The 21513-nt window shown below is 40.5% G+C and overlaps 1 protein-coding gene across 5 annotated transcripts in view; it reads right to left on the bottom strand.

The window, feature by feature from the left end:
• The window catches only part of ZNF385D (zinc finger protein 385D), a 450774-nt gene that overhangs the window by 351495 nt on the left and 77766 nt on the right, over positions 1 to 21513 (bottom strand). For all 5 annotated transcript variants that reach the window (XM_089532942.1, XM_089532943.1, XM_089532946.1 and 2 more), the window contains exon 3: positions 5346 to 5624. In XM_089532942.1, coding sequence (XP_089389068.1) covers positions 5346 to 5619 — 274 coding nt within the window. In that variant the 5' untranslated portion in view covers positions 5620 to 5624. The remainder of the gene's footprint in view (positions 1 to 5345; positions 5625 to 21513) is intronic.

Genomic DNA, 21513 nt, shown 5'->3' with positions numbered 1-21513 from the left:
CCAGAACCAGCTTCAACTGGATATGCATAACAGCAGTCCAAGCACTAGTGACTTTCAGATTATTCTAGTGTAGTATACTCTACATGGGGTCTGCCCTTGAACTAAATACCAGTTCTATGCTAATATCTTCATAACATAGCACCCTGGTGGTGCAGTGGTTAAATGTCTGTATTGCAGCCACTCAATTATAAACCGCAAGGTTGTGAATTCAGTACCAGCCAAGGGCTCAAGCTTGACTCAGGCTTGCATCTTTTCAAGGTCACTAAAATGAGTACCCAGCTTCTTGGGGCAATTAGCTTACACATTGTAAACCACATAGGGGGTGCTTAAGTGTACTGATAAGCGGTATAGAAATGTACTTGCTATTGCTATAAGTGTTTGCATTTAATAAATATACCAAATAGGCTAAGAACATCATAGGCTGAATCTGCAAACTGCAAAGATAATCCAGTTTGACATCACTTTAACTATCATCCCTCAGTAGGGAATTGTAGTTAGTTGTTGCACCAGAGCTCTCTGATAGAGAGGACTGTCTCACAAAACTACAGTACCCAGAATTCTATGACGCTGAGCTATGGCAGTTAAAGTGGTGTCAAACTGGATTATTTCTGCAGTGCACATGCTGCCATGCTTTTTAGCACTGAGGTTTTTTTTTAAAGAAAATTACAAAATTGAACTCTGAAATAGAAACTGCCCCAGTTGTTAAACAATGGAAGAGACAAAAAGAAAAAAGAAAGAGAAAGCCAGTCAGTAAATTCCCTAGCTACATAATCACTATCTACAGTAGGCAACTTAAATAAAATAGTTCATTACCATAACCAGTTTACTCCAAAAAATAAAACAAAACCACTACAGTCTTGATTTTTAGCATTTTAACAGGAAAGCACATAGTCCCTTTGGGATTCTTTAGTTATGTTTTAAAACATTAACTTCACAGGTTTTACAGTTCGCCAAATAACAAGACAATAAAGCTTTGTCAGTAAAGCTGCACTGATTTCTGACAATGCTGTCTCTCGAAGGTGCTTTGGTTGCAGCTTTCAAAAGACTTGGCAATAAGTCTTAAGGTCAACATCACTCTGTTTGAGGAACGCAATCAATAAGCATATCGGAAAATCCTATCTTGTGATTCAGGAGTAAATTAGCTAACAGGTCTTGGTCTGATCTAAATCAGTTATTACTAGACAATTATGGCCAGTGAATAAGAAAGAACAAAAACAAAAGGAATCTAGTTTCAGAGAAGGAAGATGGGGATAGCTTTGTAAAATGGTTGTGCTTGCTATGTTCAACTGATAGGGGCTAAACTAATGGTGGAGTCCTAATTCCTCTAAAAATAAAATAAAATTTAAGGAACAGTGTTTATTCAATCAATAAAGTAGGAAAGTTGGTAACCATTCTCTTTTCATTTGTTAATAGAAACCAAGGCAGAAAAAGATTTCAGTGCAGAAATGCTTAAAAATATAAAAAGTCAGACTCTTACAAAATGGGGAGACCTCCAGAGCATGTATGGAGTCAATGAGATGCAGAATTAGACTAGAAATAATGCCAGCCATACAGGAACAATTTAAGGAAAATAAGCAGCAAATGTAGTATTCCCTGTCCCCTAGACTCCTCCCCACCACCTCCAAAATTCTGTTGGTGGCATACTCAGAGTAAAATGAATAGTAGCAAATGATTACTCGGGACATTCAGTTAAGCTTACATTTGTGAAGTTAAATGCAACCTTTTATTTACCTAGCTGTAAGACCCAAGAAACTGCATTATTATATTTTTCACAGACACGTCTGCGCTTGGTGAATCACAAATCATCATCTTAAGTTTCAAACAAAATTCATTTCTGTTCCAATGTAGTATAAATTCTTAGCTTTCCAAAATAATATTGACAAGTGGAGAAGGGTTTTGAGCCTTCGTAGGACAAGTGTATTTAGAGGAGAAACTGAAGCAGAACACGATGGCAGATAAAATTGGAACAGAGTGTTCTGTGCATAGCTGTCAGCACAAATATCTGAAGTCAGGGAAATATGAATAGAACTCTGACAATGGCACATTTAGGATATGAAAAAGAGTTATGATGGGAGAAAGAGAAAAATGGATACAGAAAAAAAGGACAATAGTTGATAGGGCACATACATACACACATTAGAAGACAAAGAATCCTTAAGCTCCTAACTTATTTATTGATTAATAAATCAATGGCATTCATTGTTTGAAATGGCTGTTTTTAACTGTTTCAAAGATGGATTCTAGGATTGTTTTTAGACTGCTTTTAGGAGTGGTTTTTTAAAGGTTATTTTAATGTATTGAAAATCTTTGCATTGTTTTAATTGATTTTTATTTGTTAATCACTTCAAGAGCCCACGTGGGTTGGAAAGCGACAGAAATACTTTAAATAATTATCTATATCTATTTACTGTCCCTTCTCCCTTTCCAGATAATAATTATCTTCCAAAGTGCTTCACATCAATTAAAAAAAGAGAGAGGTCCTGCCTCCAGGCTGAACAAACTAAAGTGACAATATACAAAAGGGAATGAGAGCAAAGGAAATGTGTATCCCCTGACTGAGTGTGATCAGGAGAAAGGACTTTGCTGGCCTCTGGGGAGAAGAGACCAGCAAGTAAAAGAAGCATGGTGTGGTGGCGGGGCCCAGGTTATTTAAGGCCTACGATTTTTGGAAGTATGGGGTTCCACATCTGACCCTTTGTCACAAAGATGGTTTGCTGTTAACAAAGTTTTAGTTTTGGGCAATTACTTCAAGAGTTCTCAGTTGATTGGGACTTCAGAATGTAATTTTTGCTACACATTCTTTTCAGATCAGTGCTGCTTCCACAGCAGCTGACCAGGATATTCAGCAGATTGGACATTGGAGGTCCAAGACTTATTGTCCATACATCCTGTCCTCTTTCTCACTAGTACATTTATTCTTGTTTCTCTGTTTCAGATTCTAGGTTTTCAATGATTAGACATCATGTGTGAATCTGTAGCCACAGCATGGTGTACTGGGCAGCCCACCAAACCAGAAGAAGTAATTTTGGAAGCCAGTTGGTACTGGCTCATTGGGCTATTGTTGAATGGAAAGGCTGGCGAGGCCTTCATTGGAATGGTCTCATGCCCTTGCTGTTTGATGATTGCCAGATTTTCCTCCACATGTTCTAGTTATACATCTTGGTGGCAATGATTTGGGGTTGTTGAAGGTCAAGGCTCTGATTCTTCAAACCATCCAGGATATGAGGTGTATCTGCGATAAGTCGCCCAAGGTTTTATTGGTATGGTCTGCCATGTTGCCTCGGCAAGTTTGGAGCTGTTGTGATGACCCATGATTGCTGAACAGAGCCCAAAGGTGAGCCAATAATGAGATCCACAAAGCTATGGAAGAGGAACTGGGTTACTATCTGCCACACATTGAGATCGTGCTGCAATGGCCTGAGCTCAACTGGGCGGATGGTGTCCACCTTTCGGACAAGGAAATGAGCTGTTTCTTCGAGACGTATAGGTCTTGTTTAGCTGACTTAGTGGGGGATAGGGACTAAGCAGATAGGAATAGCAAGTACATTTCTATACTGCTTAGCACTGCACGCCCTAAGCAGTTTACAATGTGTAGGCTAATTTCCCCCAACAAGCTGGGTACTCTTTTTAGCAACCTATGGAAAGATGCAAGGCTGAGTCAATCCTGAGCCCTTGGCTGGTATTGAAATCACAACCTTGTGGTTTGTGAGTGAGTGGCTGCAGTACAGTTGTAAGATACGGTCCAGTTATGAAAACAGTAAAATTATGACTTAGTATTACATGCATAAACCTTAGGCATTTTCATTTTTAACTCTTCTGAAATATGGCCACAGGAAAATTGGAACCTTTCACTAATTTTGTCAATTTGCCACAGTTAAACTTAATTATGGCTTATCAAAACAATCTGGTAATTCTATTATTACCTCTGTCATCTAACTATTCACATTTGACTGTTCGACAGAAACACTGATGGCAAAAAAAAATGCCCTTGATACTTCTGTGTTACTACGCAAAATGCAGGGAGAGGGCAGGACATAGAAACACCAAGGCAAGCACAGTGCGTCCTCGCCTTACGCGGGGGATCTTTTCCGGATCCCTCTGCATAAGGCGAATTCCGCCTATGCTCGAGCCCCATTGGAAACAATGGGGCTCGTGCGCAGCGGCGCAGCCGCACACGGGGCGCAACAGGCGCACGCGCCCATTCAATTGAATGGGACACGCCGCCCCTTCCGCCCCACGCACGCGCCGCGGCTTGAGCGCATATGCTCAAGTCCGCGTATGGCGCGGGCGCACTGTAACAATGTTTTCTGTCTTCTCATGCTATTGTTGCAATGCAGTTTCCAGCCAGTGTTTCATGGGGATATTTTTTTTACTAGTAAAACATACCCAGTTGCTCTAGAATATAAACTGAGATGTGAATTGTTTATTGTTTTAATACACATCCGGTTCAAAGTAATGTAAACTACTGAACTCAGTAGTTAAACATCTGTCTGGATGAATGTTCCACATTCAGTGCTCAAAACGTTACTCTAGCTCCCAGAATTCCCCAACCAGTATGGTAATGGCTGACTGGGGGATTCTGGGAGCTTTAATATCTTTTCCAGTCCCTACCCCCAACCACATCCTATCTGTAGCAACCAAATAGATGCAACTGGATTTGAATCCCGGAATTTCCCACCAAGTGACAGAAAAGTATCCCTTTTGTTCCCTAGACCCACCCACTTCTTTCTGAACACTTTCACATTTCTTTTCCTTATTCATTCTGTGAAGGGAGACAGTGTTGCAGAAACATGTGCTTCTACCTTGGCTTAGCACTACTTGAAATTATTATTCTACAATACTTCCTCTTTGAACTAATAATTTTATTCTGCAGCTTTCAAGATCTTGCAATAATAATATCCAGACCTCCCAATCTTCTAAACACTCCTCAAGGGCAATCCCACCCACAGCACACCATTATAGTCTGATCTACAGTGAAAACACAAATATAATGTTTGCCAGATCCTTCACTAAACAAGCCTATAGCTCCCAGATAAAGCATAGAATATAAACTACCATCTCAGCCACAATAATGGACTTTTAATAGTATAATCATTTGAACTGTATCTTCTGTAATCCAAGAAGTCTCAAAATTTACTCCTTACCAATAATATATCTTTATTGTTTAAAATCCAATACTTCAGTTTCCATTATACTTCTAAATCATGTTAGAATTGTGCAAGGCATCAAAATGTCCTCAAAATGGAATCAACCACTGTTTCAAAATCATGTCCAATATACATTCACAAATGAATCTGCTAGGCATAAACAGCTGTCACAACACATAAAATACCAAAAAAGCTTACCATGGTCATTTTTTAGATTCCCATTGCTGAGCTGTTTTAATCTTTTCTGGTGTGATTTCCCATTATAGTGGATCTGAGCTTGAGCAGGAGAGTTCAGCTGAATGTTGCACACATTGCATAAAGTAAAACTGACATGTTTCTTCTCCCTTTCTTTTTTTTCTTCATTGGCATCAGGTGTTAATTCTGCCTCACCTTCTCTTTCATGCAAACAAGTGAAATCTGCAGCATAGGGAACATTGTCTTGGGATGAACTAGGACTCCAGGGCTTCTTCATGATTTCTAAGATAACCAAAAGAAAGAACAATGAGTGATGCATGTGTATGTACAGAATTCCAAACTGCAGAAATTCAATTGTTAGTGTCAACTACAGTAGATCTACTGAATCAGTTGAAATGTGGCAAGTTAAAGCTTTGGTTGCATGGATTCTATGGATCTACTCCAACTGAGACTAACAATTGGATTTGGGTCCATACTTAGACTTAGACACAGTTTGAATAACTGGCTTTATCACATGGTGACTGAAAACACTCATGCAATAACATAGTTGGCTTTCTGGCTGGTTATTAAGTTTGTGCAAGTGATGAGTGATACAGACTGGCTGCCAAGAAAGTACTCTACAATGTCAATGAAGTGCTAATTTTTAAAACCATATTTTCAAGCTACTCTAAGAAACATCTTATCAATGTAAAAGGGCCCCAGTACTGGCAATAGCTTGGATCTCTGTCCCTTTCCTCAACATCCAGAAAAAATCATTGTGTGTATAATGAAGTCAGGGCTAGCAGTCTGCCCAAAAGCTTTGTTCGCATACACAGAACTGTATGCAGAATTAGATGCTAGCATGGATTGCATCATTTCTAATCAAGGTAGAGATGCTTCCATTATTTAAAAATATGGGGTACATATAGAAATTGAACAGTGGGCAAAGAGAAGGCTAGATCTTGTTTCTGGACAGCTTAATTTTCTCTTTGCCACAAGTCCATTCTGGGAGAGCATTAAAACTGACATTTCCTATTCGTATTCTGAATTGACACAGTCCAGTCTGTTACTCATTTTGATTTCTTCTATTGCTAAGCAAAGTTTAAGCCAGAGCTAACATGGAAAAACATGGGCGGGTTATAGACCGCCCATTTGGGGCGGTCTGGACCCGCCCCTTTCCCCGGAGTATCGGGGCTTTAGTGGCTACACCGGCAGCCACTGAGGCCCCGATCCGCCGCTTTTCGGGCTGCGGGGAAGCAGCAAAACGCTGCTTCCCCGCAGCCAGAAAAGGGGTGTCCCTGGGGCTTCAAGCCCCAAGGACACCCCGCTGCGGCGGGGAGAAGAGAAAGGGGCCGCATGGCCCCTTTCTCTTTTAGTCCGCTGGGCGCAGCCGTCTGAAGGCTGCGCCCAGCGGACTAAACCAGGAAGGAGCTCCGAAACGGAGCTCCTTCCTGATCCGTGTTCAGGGCGCACTAAGCGCCCTGGCGCGGAGCAAGGACGTCATGTCCGCGCCGCCCCGTCTAGAGGCGGCGCGGCCGTCACGTCCTGACGGCGGTGGCGGCCATATGGAAGGGCCGCCGCCGTTTAGTGCATGACGGGCACGCACTAGGGTTAGGGCGGTGCGGAAGCACTGCCCTTTTGTAACCCTAGTGCGTGCTCGTCATGCACTAAACTGCCGGTTTGTAACCGGCCATGGTAACACATAAAAAACCAAAGGTCCTTTATCATGAGTGACATCATGAGCGACTGAAGCAGTGAATTCATTCTAGGTTTATTCCAGAATTTAAAAGATCTATCTAATGTGCTGAACCATTTGGGGCACTGAGGTCAGCACTGTGGATCCTTCTGACATGGAAGCCACCGGCCATTCCCTGGTCTCCACTTTTATTGTGAATTCATTAACCTCTTTTCTGATAATGAATTCATATGTAGCAATACAGAGAACTATTAATTTAACTTGAATTAGAAAACGAACTATGATTAAAAAATGATAATGATTAATGAATTCTGCTTTGACCTACTTCAGCTTTCTGTTTCAAGAAATCTGACAGCAGATTGCCTTTGAATTTTTTTTAACACATCAAACCCTTCTCTTTAATGCACATACTACATGGATTGATAGTATTTTATAAACAGTAACATGCTAACATTTATACAGTTTTATCATAACAGATCTTGTGATATATGAGGGTTTATCATAACAAATCTTGTGATATATGAGGTTTTTCCTCAGCACCTTCAATCTGTAATCATGAAATTCATTAGCTATACAAAAAATGTTAAGTAATTACATGTTAAAGCCTCAGATTCCAACAGAGAAATCTAAATGTATTAAACCCCAGTAAATTTGGCAGTTCATTATGCTACAGGCCAGACAGCATAGTCATTGTGGTCAGACTAAAGTCAATGACACATTTGCAGGTTTTCATGACAAAGCTCCTAGAAATAAATATGTCAGAATGTTATTAACTTGAGTAAATTACGTTACAGTAAAAAAAAGAAGAAAAGCAGTTTCCAGACACAGCTCTAGTAGAAAATTGCTGTACAATTTGGGTAAGTTAAAATGTTTCATATCAGTTTAACAACAGTTACATACTGTGTAAAATGGAGTTATTATCCATTTTTGGCCACATAAAATACCATGAGAAGTACAGATTGAGCTTGTACAAATACTGGGTATTACTAGCACAGATAGGATTTCCAACCATCAGTTTGATATGCTTCTTTCTAAAGGAAAAAAGTAAACATTTCAAAATACCTATATACAACTCGGTGTTTCTTTTGCAATACAAGTTCTATAAACATTCATGAAACACAGTGTTATCAGGAATGCTCTCAAACTGCATGTATGAACACATGCAAGTTCTGAGAATGTGTGCCTGTAAACGAACTTGTGACTTTGGCAAGAGTGCTTCTTAGGCAGATTGGAGTCAATCCACTCAGAGCTATTGAAAGAGGGGAATATTATTAAATACACAGGAATCAAAATATACATAATGACTTCATTAGCAAATAGAAAAAATATGTGTAATGTTTCACAAATGGCAAACAGTACCTGCAGAGCATACAGAACATAGTTGCTTGAGGATGAATAACTATTAATTAAAATGAGCCAACAACCAAAAAGTAGGAGATACATCCTCTAATCTTTACAAGAGTAAACTTCAGTGTACAGATAAAATAACTCCCAAAAGATTTCGGATCGAAAAGAGTGAGACCATGCCTAAGCAATTACTAGCAAAAGCCTTCCAAGAGCTGGAGAAAAGCATCTGCTTTTCAGAAAGATGGAAACTTGAAATAGGTGCTGCTTACAGAATGAATTTGTGGTCTTCATAATTGTTTTGATGTGGGAAACAAACTCTTACATTTTGCTCAAGTTTGTATACTTCACAATCTTGCACTGTCTCTGGATGTTGTATCATTTTACTAAGGCTCATATGAGAGAGATTACTAATGTATTCTGACTAATAAACACATAGTAGTGTGACCTGATCACACTTGTCCCAAAGGTGACCTTCACTAGCAGTACCAATTTCCTGTACATAATGCATTCCTCCTTTGAACAATGCTTCCATCTCACTGCTCTTTGCCTAGCAGTCATGTGATGGAAGCTGTACTTTATGTTTGCCATACAGGAATCCCATGCGTACACCCACCTCAGCCTCATTGCCTAACATGTTTGCTGTTCCCCCCTGAGAAACATATTTCATGATATGGGGGCATGTTTTGCCTGCTGCTCCTAGGAAAATCTTTAGAAGGGTCCTGCAGTATGCAATAAGGACTGACTGCTGAATAGACTTCGTTTTTCTAAAATTCAGTCTTGATAAATTGCCTATAATTTTTTAAAACCTAATTTTGTGCATGCCCTATTGATTTTCTAGTTATTGGACCTCCACACACATAGACACCACCACCTTTTTCTCTTAAAGTTGGCACCCAGACTTAATAATAATAATAATAATAATTATTATTATTATTATTATTATTTATAACCCGCCTTTCCCTGTGTTGGATCAGACTTGACTCAAGACTTGAAGGTAGAGATTTGAGACTTGACCTGAGACTTGGAGTAATGGACTTGAATATTGCATATTACTGCATGATAGTATGAAAAAGTATTTTCTCACACTGGACAAGATTAATTTTTTTTTCATATTTCTCAATTACTTTGCATTTTAGGGCTTTTTTTTTATAAACAATTTTGCACAAAATTCAATGTACAAAAGAAAAATTAAGGAAAATGAAAAAATGAAGGGTAAATACTGGCTTTTTCACTTCTGCAGAGATTTGGGTATAGATAATAAATAGAAATAACGAAGGAACACCATTATTCCCCAAACTCCTCCTTTTACTTTCCAACATCAATCCATCTTCTGCACTGAAAGTATTCCCCACTAGAGAGCAGTATGCATTTAAGATTACAAAATACTTTTCTATAGCAATCAAAATCATAACAATGTTTTATCTATATTTAGCTTACAACTATGCAAATATTTTCTGACCTACTCAGTCATTTCAAAAAAATACCACTTTATATTATAAATTATGCATACGTTGTAGTTAACATAAGAGGAACACAGAGTATGCATAAATCCTGGCACTTTTGCATACTCAGATCAATGTAGAGAGAGAATATATACAAATACATAGCAAAGTCAGAGGATGTTGTACATAAATCAGCCAACACAAACACACTTGAAAATCCTCTGAAAGAATTAAAAATTCCTGTTATAAATTCACATTTTTAACTAATGTTTATAATATTGACTGGACAATTTACCAAATTCTCCATTATGCTGCTCATTTCTGTATCTTCTCCATGAATTCATGCAAATGTATACAATTACAGGACCCAGTATCTTAATATATCACACTAACACAAGTAAACCTGTGACCATACCTCAAACAGAGAAGGAATCGAGAGTAACTGGGCTGAAAATAGGGGTGTAAAATTTAAACAGGTTTGTTGTATTTACTTGAACTACAGTACCAATTTCATCCCATTCTTTGCTTGTAAGAGGTTTGACTTCAATTTTTTTCTTCCCACATGCACATTCATATATATTTTCCCTAATATTTGCAGTTTTCAAACTGACCATGGTTTGTATGCATATCTTTCAATTACATGGATATTAGTGCTTTGATTGTATATTCCTGCATGGCTGGGGGTTGGACTTGATAGCCCTTGAGGCCTCTTCCAACTCTATGATTCTATGATTCTACCATGCATACATATTTTATTCCTCAGAAACAAACAACAAGCACCACAACTATGCATATATCAGAGACAATATGTGCTTTGTATTCAGATAAGTCTCAGGAGATGTATAAGGAATATTGTGACAGTTCCCCATTTAAGATTACTCACTACACACTAACCTTTGGTCACTAGGGTTCCCATATTCCACTTCCTCATATTGGACACCTAATTTGCATATGGAGCAAATTATTATAGTTATTCAAATTGTTCTGTTTATCATTCTATTTATGCAAATGCTACATGTTGGTTGTAGCATTTTTTCCACCATGGCCCAAGTTTCATACTACAGTACTTTTACAAGTGATCTGAGGGAATGAGTACATAGTGTTTAAAGTGCTGGTCTTGAAAAAGGGAGATCCAAGTCCAAATCGCTGCTTGATCATGGAATTCACCAGCTGATCTTGCAGCACTACTATCTCTCAGCAAACCTACCTTAAAGCTCCTTTGCATCTTGTGCTCATCTGATTCCACTGGTCACTCTGTTCCCTCCTGCTTCCTCCCTCTTTCACATTGCACCCATCTGTTGCTTCTTTCCACAGGAAGACAAAAGTTTTTTTTTTTTAATTTCAGCAAACCTTTGAAAACTGATTGCCTTGCATAATGTGCTACACTGCCTATTTGTTGGTTTCTTCTTAATAGCTATGTTTTTAATTGGTTTGAATTTTATTGCTAGTTTAATTACAGTTTTAACTTTTGTATGAGGTAACAGTATTTCTTTTAGATGCTGTAAACCATCTTGAGTCTTAGACTGAGAATAAGGCATGATGATGATGATTTTACAACTTCACCCATACTGCACTCACTCTGCCTTCCTATTCCTTCCCTCACCTCACCTCACACCCTCTCAGTGCTTTTCTCCCTTGCTTCTTATGTCACTGCTTCCACACTCACTTTCCTTTTCTCCTACTCCCTCGCACACCTCACCCTGCAACACATTTGTCCCTTGCATATAGTATTTCACGCCACACATTCCCCTTTCCTCTTATTCTCTCCTTCAAACACACTTACCTGTAACCCAGAGCTTTTTCAGAGTATGTGATTAAGACTTCGGCCAATTGGAAAGTAAGGCAAAAGTTACTATGCAGCCAGAAGTGACTCATTGAAAGCAGAGGAGGCAGGGGGCTGGAAATGCAAAAAGATGCTGCGACTATAGTCTCTTATACATATATTACTTCTAATCAAATATATTAATTCAAACCAAAACACAGTGCCTGTATGTATGGGCCTCCCCCTGGCCTCATGTTGTCCTGTCTGGGCGATGCAGGCCATCAGCCCAGGTTGGAGCTGGGCAGGCCAGATCTGGTTCCAGTCCAATCCTGACCCAAAAGGAAACCCTGTGAAACAGCCATTGCCCCATACCTGCCTCCTCTGCCATGTCTGCTGAGAAGACCTTCCCTGCAGGCTGTGATGTTGGAATGGGGGTGCCTGACGATGTGGTTTTAGAAGGGGCCCCATTTCTGCACTTACTGGTCACAACAGGAGTCCTCTCAGCAGAAACAATAGCAGAGGCAGGTATGGGATGTGCAATGGTAGCAGGTCTGTGGTGTGATAGTGGGCATGTGTGGAAGTATCCACCCGTTGCTATGGCACCCTGGGAACTGACCATGGACAGGACAGCATGCACTTAGCCTGTGATATCCTACCCATTTGCTCAGGGCTACAGAAGAGGATCAGACCGTCACTTTACAGGAAAGGGACTAGAAGCCTTGTCCTCCAGGTTTAACAGGCATTATGGTTTCACACTCCCTCAGCCTTAGAGGGTGACAATGGCAAACTCCCCCCCCCCCCCCGAAGAAACTTGCCAAGAAAACTCCATGGTTATTATCGCCATAAGTTGGAAATGACTTGAATGCACACAACAACAACAACAACAACAAGGGCCGAAAACATCTTTGGGTGAGAGGATTCACATTTCTACTGTAGGAGAATGCTTAAGTATGCAATCAAATAAAATAAGCAGAAAATCTCAATTAAAATCAGGTGATGAAGGGAGGTTGGAATGTATTTAGGAAGAGCAGCCATGCACAGTCCCATCATGCCTTGGCCCAGGAGTTCATGAAAAGCCCTCTTTCCATCACAACTATCTCTGGTGTGGCTTCGAAGGGAGAAAGGAACAGACAGGCACAATTCGATCATGCCTTGGCTCATCAGCTAAGGAGATCCCTCTCGCCATACCAACTGCTACTGTAGGCTGTAAACCTGAGGCAGGGAATTGTTGGATTAACAGTTTGTAAACCACTCTAAATTCCAAAACACACTGCAGAGATAATCTAGTTTGAGACTGCTATAAATGCCCTGGGAACTACAGTTTTGTAGACATTTAGCCTTCCCTGTCAGAGTGCTCTAGTACCACAATAAACTACAATTCCCAGGACTCCCTAGCACTGAGCCAGGGCTGTTAAAGCAGTCTCAAATGGAATTATTTCTGCAGTGTGTTTTGGACATAAGAGACTTTTTGGCTGAAAAGCAGGATATAAATATACTACATAAATAAACAAAATTTCTTTATTTGATCTGAAAACATTGCAAATGTTAATGGATGGGATTCCTACTTTAACCCAGTAGTTTAAATTTTAACACATTTTTTCACATCAGATTAGACAGGTGGCATTTCCTAAAGCTCTATTTCCTTCTGCATTTTGAACCGAATGACCCTGGATTATTGCATAAAGACCTTCTTAAGCAATTGCATGCAGCAGCAAAGCTGTGTATCACATGTAATTGGAAGTCTCCAAGCAACCAACTGAACAGCAGTAAAATTTGAGAGATTATGGTTATGCACAAGTCTGTTCACTTGTCTGACAAGCAAGGAATCCTTACATAGAAAGACAGACAGATAGAGATATTTTAACATAGAACATATTAGGGCATTATTGTGACCAGTTGTATACAAAGATCATAAGTGAGCCATATAGTGTTTTCACAAGAGTGAATTTCTCCTTGTCCCTCAGCATGTCCATGGATATACTAAGAAATATAATCAGTACTTATCTATTTATTAGCTTTGTTGCCTCTATTCTTTCCTTTATTTCGATACTTATGTCAATGTTGGGGGGGGGGGGGAAGCAAAGCCAACCAATGGACAGGATGTGTCAAAAAACTGCTTGAAAAAATACTTCCTTTAACTGAGTAGAAAAAACATTTTTAAACAGAATTATACTACATAGTTTGTCACTCTAAATCCTGATCACCCCACGTCTGTACTGTTGCAAAGCAATGCAAACTTAAGTTTCGAACTATTTGCAAGTACTTGTAGCAAGAGGACAAATTACTTTTCACATACATTATCACTTAAACATCCTTAAATATGCCAACACTTACTAACACAATTTTTCAGTTTAGCTTATTCCCAAGTAAGTGTGCACAGGATAGATTGCAGGGAGCCTTTATTACTCCTGGGCTCAATGACAACAGCTGTCCTGACATTTCTTAGTGCTTAATCCTTTAGTACACTTCTGATGGATGGATTGATAATTGCAAAGGAGTTTCAACTACATAGAAGGTTTGGTGATCCATATACCAGATCATTTAAAGAGGGCTCAGACTTACCCAGTCTAGTGGGAGGTGTTGAGTCCCCATGTTTCCATTCCAGGGGCAATAGTTGGGAGTGTAAATATCTATATACATATATTTATTGCTAGTATTTATACAAAGTGCTTTATGAACATATTTCAGTATGGGTGGGGGGAGTTAAAGTATCTGTACTAATGTGTATATGTTCCTAGTCTACAATGTAAAAAAACAGCACAGCAGAAGTAAATTAGCAAACCCAATGAAAGTCCAAAATGTTGAACCTAATTAAAAACCCAGTTGTGTTACAAATCTCCAGTCCCTGAAGCCTTGAACTCAATTCTAGCTCAATGATGCTTAGACGTACAATGAACTTTGCTTGACTGTATTAACTGTGTGCATGTTTAAAAAGAAAGAAAGGAATAGATATCCCTTGTGGAAAACTACATGACAAGAGCTATAATTTGTGACAATTTCTGATTTAACTAGCACAGATGGCAATACAGTTTCAAGATGAAATTGGAAATGAGAGGAAACAAAATTACAAATTATCTTCCTCCTCTGAACTACTCATGTCTATCCTGTTCTGACATAGAATGAATGTTCCTGCCAGGAAAAAGATGGACAGAGATTGTTAATTTGTGTTACATGTGTGTGTGTGTAGCTAATTGGATAATAAACTAGTGTCAGAATTATAGTTCTCCTTAATTTATTTTTTCTAACTACAGTACTTATGAACAGTTACCCAACTGAGTAGAAACCAGTGAGCTTCACAGATGGAACATTCTCAGTTGCTGTTGCACTCTACGATTCTATAATTCTATGTTTCTAAAAATAAATGAAAGAATCAGTATTTGTCAACCTACCATTTTGATACCGAATTTTACAATAATATTGATATCCTTTGTTAACTAGACTGTACATGTGCAACTGATTGTTCTGCTATTATTTTTTGCACTGATTTCATGATGGAATCTACATGAGACATGGGCCGGTTACAGACCGGCACTTTAGTGCGTGACGAGCACGCACTAGGGTTACAAAAGGGCGGTGCTTCCACACCGCCCTAACCCTAGTGCGTGCTCGTCACGCACTAAACGGCGGTGGCCCTTCCATATGGCCGCCGCCGTGAGGACGTCACGGCCACGCCGCCTCTAGACGGGGCGGCGCGGACGTGACGTCCTTGCTCCGCGCCAGGGCACTTAGTGCGCCCTGAACACGGAGCAGGAAGGAGCTCCGTTTCGGAGCTCCTTCCTGGTTTAGTCCGCTGGGCGCAGCCTTCAGACGGCTGCGCCCAGCAGACTAAAAGAGAAAGGGGCCAAGCGGCCCCTTTCTCTTCTCCCCGCCGCCGGGGGGGGTGTCCTTGGGGATTGAAGCCCCAGGGACACCCCTTTTCAGGCTGCGGGGAAGCGGCGTTTTGCTGCTTCCCTGCAGCCTAAAAGCGGCGGATTGGGGCCTCAGCGGCTGCCGCTCTACACGCTGAGGCCCCGATACTCCGGGGAAAGGGTGGGTCCAGACCGCCCCAAATGGGCGGTCTATAACCCGCCTAAGTTACTGAAACAGTACAGTGAATGTTGGCCTCATGAGCCATGGACCCTTTCAGCTGCTCCGTTGTACAAGTATTAAAGAACTACTGAATGTAGGAACTCACAAGTCAGATACATAATGGAGATGCAGCTACTGAAAAAGATGTCAGTACAATAAAACCATTCTGTAGCTTTGTTCCCCCTAATTTATATTAAAGAACTTCAATCCAGCACAATGAATAACTAATATTTTCTCACAAGCTGTGAAAACAAAAAACTTGTCAAACAATTAAGAAAAGCCCTAAAAGTAGCTTTAAATACAGCCTAGGCACCAATAAAAAAGATATCTGAAGAATTGAAAACAAGCATTAAAGAAGTGGAAAAAAACTTCAAGTGCAGTCTTTGATCTAGCCCAACATAAGGGGACTAAACATTGTGAAGGGAAGAAAGAAATAAACGTATTGAAAGCAAACTGAAGAGACAGGAAAACGTTGGCGCATTACAGACTGCCTAAAAGCAGCGGTCTGCCAGCGGCGCAGGTTGCTGCATCCGGGAACCGCAGCGGCCAAACCGCGCGATTCCCGGGTGCAGCCGAAAAGACGCGCCTTGGAAGTGGTGCTGCGAGGTGCTAGTCACACACTCGTGGTGTCACGTCCGCCGCATGATGTCTGGACGCTATGCGTCCGTGATATCAACATGGCAGCCCCTGTGTGGAACGAGTGCCGCCATTTTGTGCACACTCTGTGCATACCAAGGCTGGGGCATCAGGAAGTGATGCCCCTTCCTAACCCTAGTACACGCAGAGCGCATACTTTATGCCTGTCCAGAACGGGCCTATGTTCACCTTTTTAATATGCATTTGGGAAGACAGGCAGAAAGAAGAGTAAATTGCAAGGCATCTGGCCTGATTTAGGAATCACAATGGAGGACATGGTCCTAAACAAGAACATCAGAAATGTCAGAGAGGAACTGTGATGCTCGCTCATTAAACAAAGAAATCAGCAACCTACAGTGAATTATCTAATGCAGCTTATCTGCAGCATGAAGGGCATAAGATGGAATTTTTCCACTTGCAAATAAAACTATACAAAATATTTATCTGTTTGATTTATATTACATATTTCTCCCAAAATGGCACTCAATGCAGTAAAAAAAAAGGCAGAGAGAGTAGAAACTGTATATAGCGGCTCTCAGAAACCATGGAAATAATGTATAAGAATCCCTTTAAAGTGACGCATTTGGCTTGAGTATCAAACAAGTATCATAACCACCACTGAACAGCTACAAGACTTCTCCAATGTATTAAAGACTTATATGTCCAATATCAGTTCATTAAACACATATGACAAAGGGAAGCTCCAAGGGACAGAAAAGAAACAAGGAGGGCAGAAAGCTGAAGGGAAAAAGATTACATTGATATTAACAAAACTGACAGGACAATGTCCCACAAGGAATAAGGACATTGTGGTAATCCAACTGTGATCTAAAGATGGATAGATAATAAACCTCTGTTAATTACTCTTTTTGCTGGACCATCTTTGCATTTTGAAAAGATACTTAATACAGTAACTGAATTGCAGACACATGCTTTAAACTTTAAAATAATCTTAAAAGTTTAAGGGAGATAAAGTGGGGGAAATAGGAATTCCAGCTCAGGGGTGAGGTGATCTTGTCCCTCTTCTGAGCCCACAATGGCGCAGGTCTTTTCAGAGAGCTGAAGGCACATTGGCATCAGTACTGAATGCTGGGCAATGAGGAATGGGATCAAAGAAGGGGAAAGGCAGGTTAGGCAGACTATCTTAGGCGGGTTACAGACCGCCAGAAAGTACGTGACGAGCGCGTACTAGGGTTAGAAAGGGGCGGTGCTTCTGCACCCCCCTAACCCTAGTACGCGCTCCGCACGCACAAAATGGCGGCAGCTGTTCCACACGGCCGCCGCCATGATTACCTCACGACCGTGCCGCCTCCACACGAGGCAGCGCGGTTGTGACGTATTGAGGCCGCGCCATGGCGCATAGTGCGACTTTTTTCCGGCCCCGAAAGGAGCGTGATTTCCGCCTCCACTGCCTCGTCCTCCTCGCCGCCACCGCCGCCACCACAGAAGGGCCGGGTGCAGCCTGGAGGCCTCTTGGCCTCCAAGAGCACCACTTTGCCTGTTTGTGGCAGCGGCAACAGTGGTGAGGAGAACGAGGCTTGGCCTCCCGGCCTCCTCGCCACCGCCGCCACTGCAGGAAAGGCTGGGTGGTGGTCTTGGAGGCCAAAAGGCCTCCAGGCCGCCACCCATCCCTTTTGCAGTGGCAGTGGTGGCAAGGAGGCCAGGAGGCCAGGCCTCGTCCTCCTCGCTGCTGCCACCACCGAAGGGCCGGGTGGCGGCCTGGAGGCCTCTTGGCCTCCAAGACCACCACCTGGACTTTTTGCGGTGGCAATGGCAGTGACAGAGCAGGTAAGCAGGGAGGGAGGGAGGGAGGGAGGGAGGGAGGGAGGGAGGAGAGGGACTTTTATCCCCAATGGTGGAGCGCATGATAGTGCGCCACCATTAGGGACAATGGGATTTGAGCATAGGCGGATTTTGGTATACACGGGGGGGCGGAACGGATCCCCGCGTATACCAAGGGCCAACTGTATGTTTTTTAAGGGCTTGTCACTGTTGGTGAAACATGGTTACATCACTATGATCTAGAAGCCAAACAACAGACATTGCAGTGCCACCACCCAGGTTCTCCATGGCCAAAGAAATTCAAGACTCTAAGGTCAGCAGGAAAGGTCATGGCCACAATTATTTGAGATAAAGAAGGTGTTTTGATTACTATCTTCAGAAGGATCAAACAATGCAGTTACTGTAACTTGCTGTGCTTATTAAAGGAGGCATTGAAGGAAAAACAGCAAAGGAAACTGCATGCAATGCATCTGCTCATAGGGCTGGCAGGATAATGGATGTTTTGAAGAATTTGAGGTTTGAGTGCATGGATCACCCACCCTATGTACCAGATTTTGCTCTATATATGTCCTGTTTCCAACTCTTAAAGAGTTGGAAAGGAAGAAAAATTTTGAATGACTTCAGAGGTGGCAGCAGAGCAGTGTATCTTGACAGGACATCAGAATTTTTATTTATTTATTTTGGAAAGACTAAAGAAATAGGAGAAACCATGTGCCAAGTGTATTGAACTTTGGGATAAATATGTGGAATAGCATGTACGTTTGATGGCTGTAGGTCATTCCCTTCTTGTGTGGGCCGAGAATTTTGCAGCACCCGCTCATAATTGACTGAAAATGTCACATTCCTTCTGATCTGTCACCTTTAACAAAGCTACATCTTCAAAAATCAGCAACCTGGAGATTATAATAGTTTCCTGCTAAGACCTACAGTGTAAAAGAAAAATAATCTCCCAGTTGTTTTGATAAGATATAAACAAAGGTTAAAATGGAATAGTGAGGCAAAAGAATTGGCAAGGTGGTGTGTGAAAAAACTTTATTTATGTACAATACATAAGATATACAGTACACTCACATACACTAAGATTCCTAATGTTTCCCTGTCCGCTTTGATGTTTTTAAGAGTAGCATAATACACTAAATATCATAATGTAAATAATTTTCCAGCACAGAAACAAAATGATGGGGAAAGTGTCACTTTCTTTGCATCAATATTGTAGATAACTCTCACCTGGTAACATGAGTTACTAGAGCAGTTCTCAGGAGTGGAGGACATTGGGCCCGACCAGACAGGCCAAAATAAATCTGCTTCAGGTCACTTTGAAGGTATGCTGTTTAAATGCTGCGTCCATCCTAATAGGCCGGAAGCGGCGACAAAGTCACGCTCCAGTCCTAAGGACTAGAGTGCAACTATGGCATAGCTTCTGGCCTCTTAAGATGTGTGTGTCATTTAAACAGCATACCTTCAAAGCTTTATTTTGCCCTGTCTATTTGGGCCCTAATCATCCAAGAACAGAAAGAATGCAGAAGAAAGTTTTTTCAGAAGTCACTATGCTGAAATGAATTGGGTATGTATGTGTGTGTTCTTTTGCTTTAAGCATAGCCCCACCTTGCTGAAATCTTCTTAATTCAGCCTCAGCATTAGAAAATAAGTGATTATTTTAAAATGTGTATCATTTAAATATATTCAAGCATAGATAGGTAATAGTCCCAGGTAATTCTTGAGAAAAAATTATATGTCTACTAGCAAACAAATTGCATAGCAGTTTTTTTTCTTTCAAGTATAAGGCATAAATCATTATAACTATGTTAAGATTGTATACTTCTTGCAACTGTACAGATAAAAACAAAACAAATTCTCTTTTTTAAAAACGGAACCTTTCAGTATTTTTCAACAGATCATTAAAATCTTCCTGAATGGATTTTCAGTTTTGGAACCAATTCTATTCTATATCTCAACAATCACCAGGCATTCTACACCAACTTCTAAACCAGTGAGTTCATCCTTGGTTAAATACTTTTTTTCTGCCAGAAGAACAGGAACCTCCTCATGCTGAAATATATTGCATTAATTTCTGTAACTGATTTGTATAAAAGAACCTAAACTAACACTAATTAAAACCATGTTATTTAATTAGCTAATAGTACAACCCTCTTTAAGAAGAATGGGGCAGTTTCAGTGCTTTAGAAATACTAAAGACTAAGGTAATCAATGTATAGACATCAGCTTTTAAAATCTAAGGCAGCTACTATAATTTCTAAAATGCTGAGGTGAATTAAGAAGTTCTGGCCACATTTTTTCCCAGCGTCACAAACCTACTGACAGCAAAGGGAATTTGTCTCTCCAGAACAGCAGAAAGTCCAGTCACTTACCTAAGTTGTATGCTTTTGGGACACTAAAAATCCATGCGATGTGGAAAGCAGAATCAAGCATTCTATACCATCACACCAAACTCATATCAGAAGCTACAATGCTTCATAATTAAGTATTATGGGTTCAGGGAGTGGAGATGAGAAAAACTGCATTCTTTAGTTGATGTAATTTTACTTAACAGACACATAGCAATTCATACATTCTATCTGCTGAACCTAGATTTATTTATGTCAGTGATTTCTTTGTCAGTTTAGTGACCTTTCTTAAACTTATGGTAAACAAATCCCCAAATTTTAATAACAGTTAATCTATATTGTGGACTGAGCACATGAGGTCTGCTCCACTTTGCTTGGTATTAAGAGAATTTGTTACATTCAATATCCATCCATTCCATCAGGATCATCAAACAACAGCCTTTATAATTAATTTAAAAGAGTTAAGGAAAACCATAGCTTTTCTTTTTATTTGCCTAGAAACAGGAGAATCAAGGCTATTGTGTCTCTACCCCTCTGAAGACTTCACAGGCAGACTTGCTTTTTTCCCTCCCACTGGAGAATGTTGAACAAAAGCCTTGAAGCTACTCTTGCAATGAAGCTTTACTGTATGCTTAGGCTCTGTGGAGTGCTAATGCTAGCCCTGCTGAGTGTGCAAACTCCTTTGAGCCCTGTGGCTCATCTAGCAGTGTCAGAAAACTCTTCCAATATGCCTCAATAAACTCATGCTCTGCAGAAAGCCAAAAGATTGCATTGTGCATGAGAAAACCCAAAACTTCTGCCTATGTCTGATAGAAATAAACTTGAGAAACAACTACAAATGACAATAATATGGCTGAAATAGCTAAATCAGCTATTTATTCAGAGCTGCTCATAACAGGTTTTCTGAGTGGTTCGCAAATCTCATAGTGTTAAAAAACCAGATAGAACAATAAAAAATATTTAAAAAAAATAATCATAGATTTTCAAGCTGAGAGGCTCAGAATTTAAAATATGAATTCCTTTACTAGCTTGGGTGGATCTTTATCTTATGCTATGTCACAATTATGAACCAAGAGCCTCTCTGAGAAGCCTGTTCATTCCATAACAAACCAAA

The sequence above is a fragment of the Sceloporus occidentalis genome, unplaced genomic scaffold (genome assembly GCF_023333645.1).
Source record: "Sceloporus occidentalis isolate IW3139 unplaced genomic scaffold, rSceOcc1.0.p SCAF_7, whole genome shotgun sequence".
NCBI classification, from domain to species: Eukaryota; Metazoa; Chordata; class Lepidosauria; order Squamata; family Phrynosomatidae; genus Sceloporus; species Sceloporus occidentalis.
This window is presented reverse-complemented; position numbering and strand designations above follow the sequence as displayed.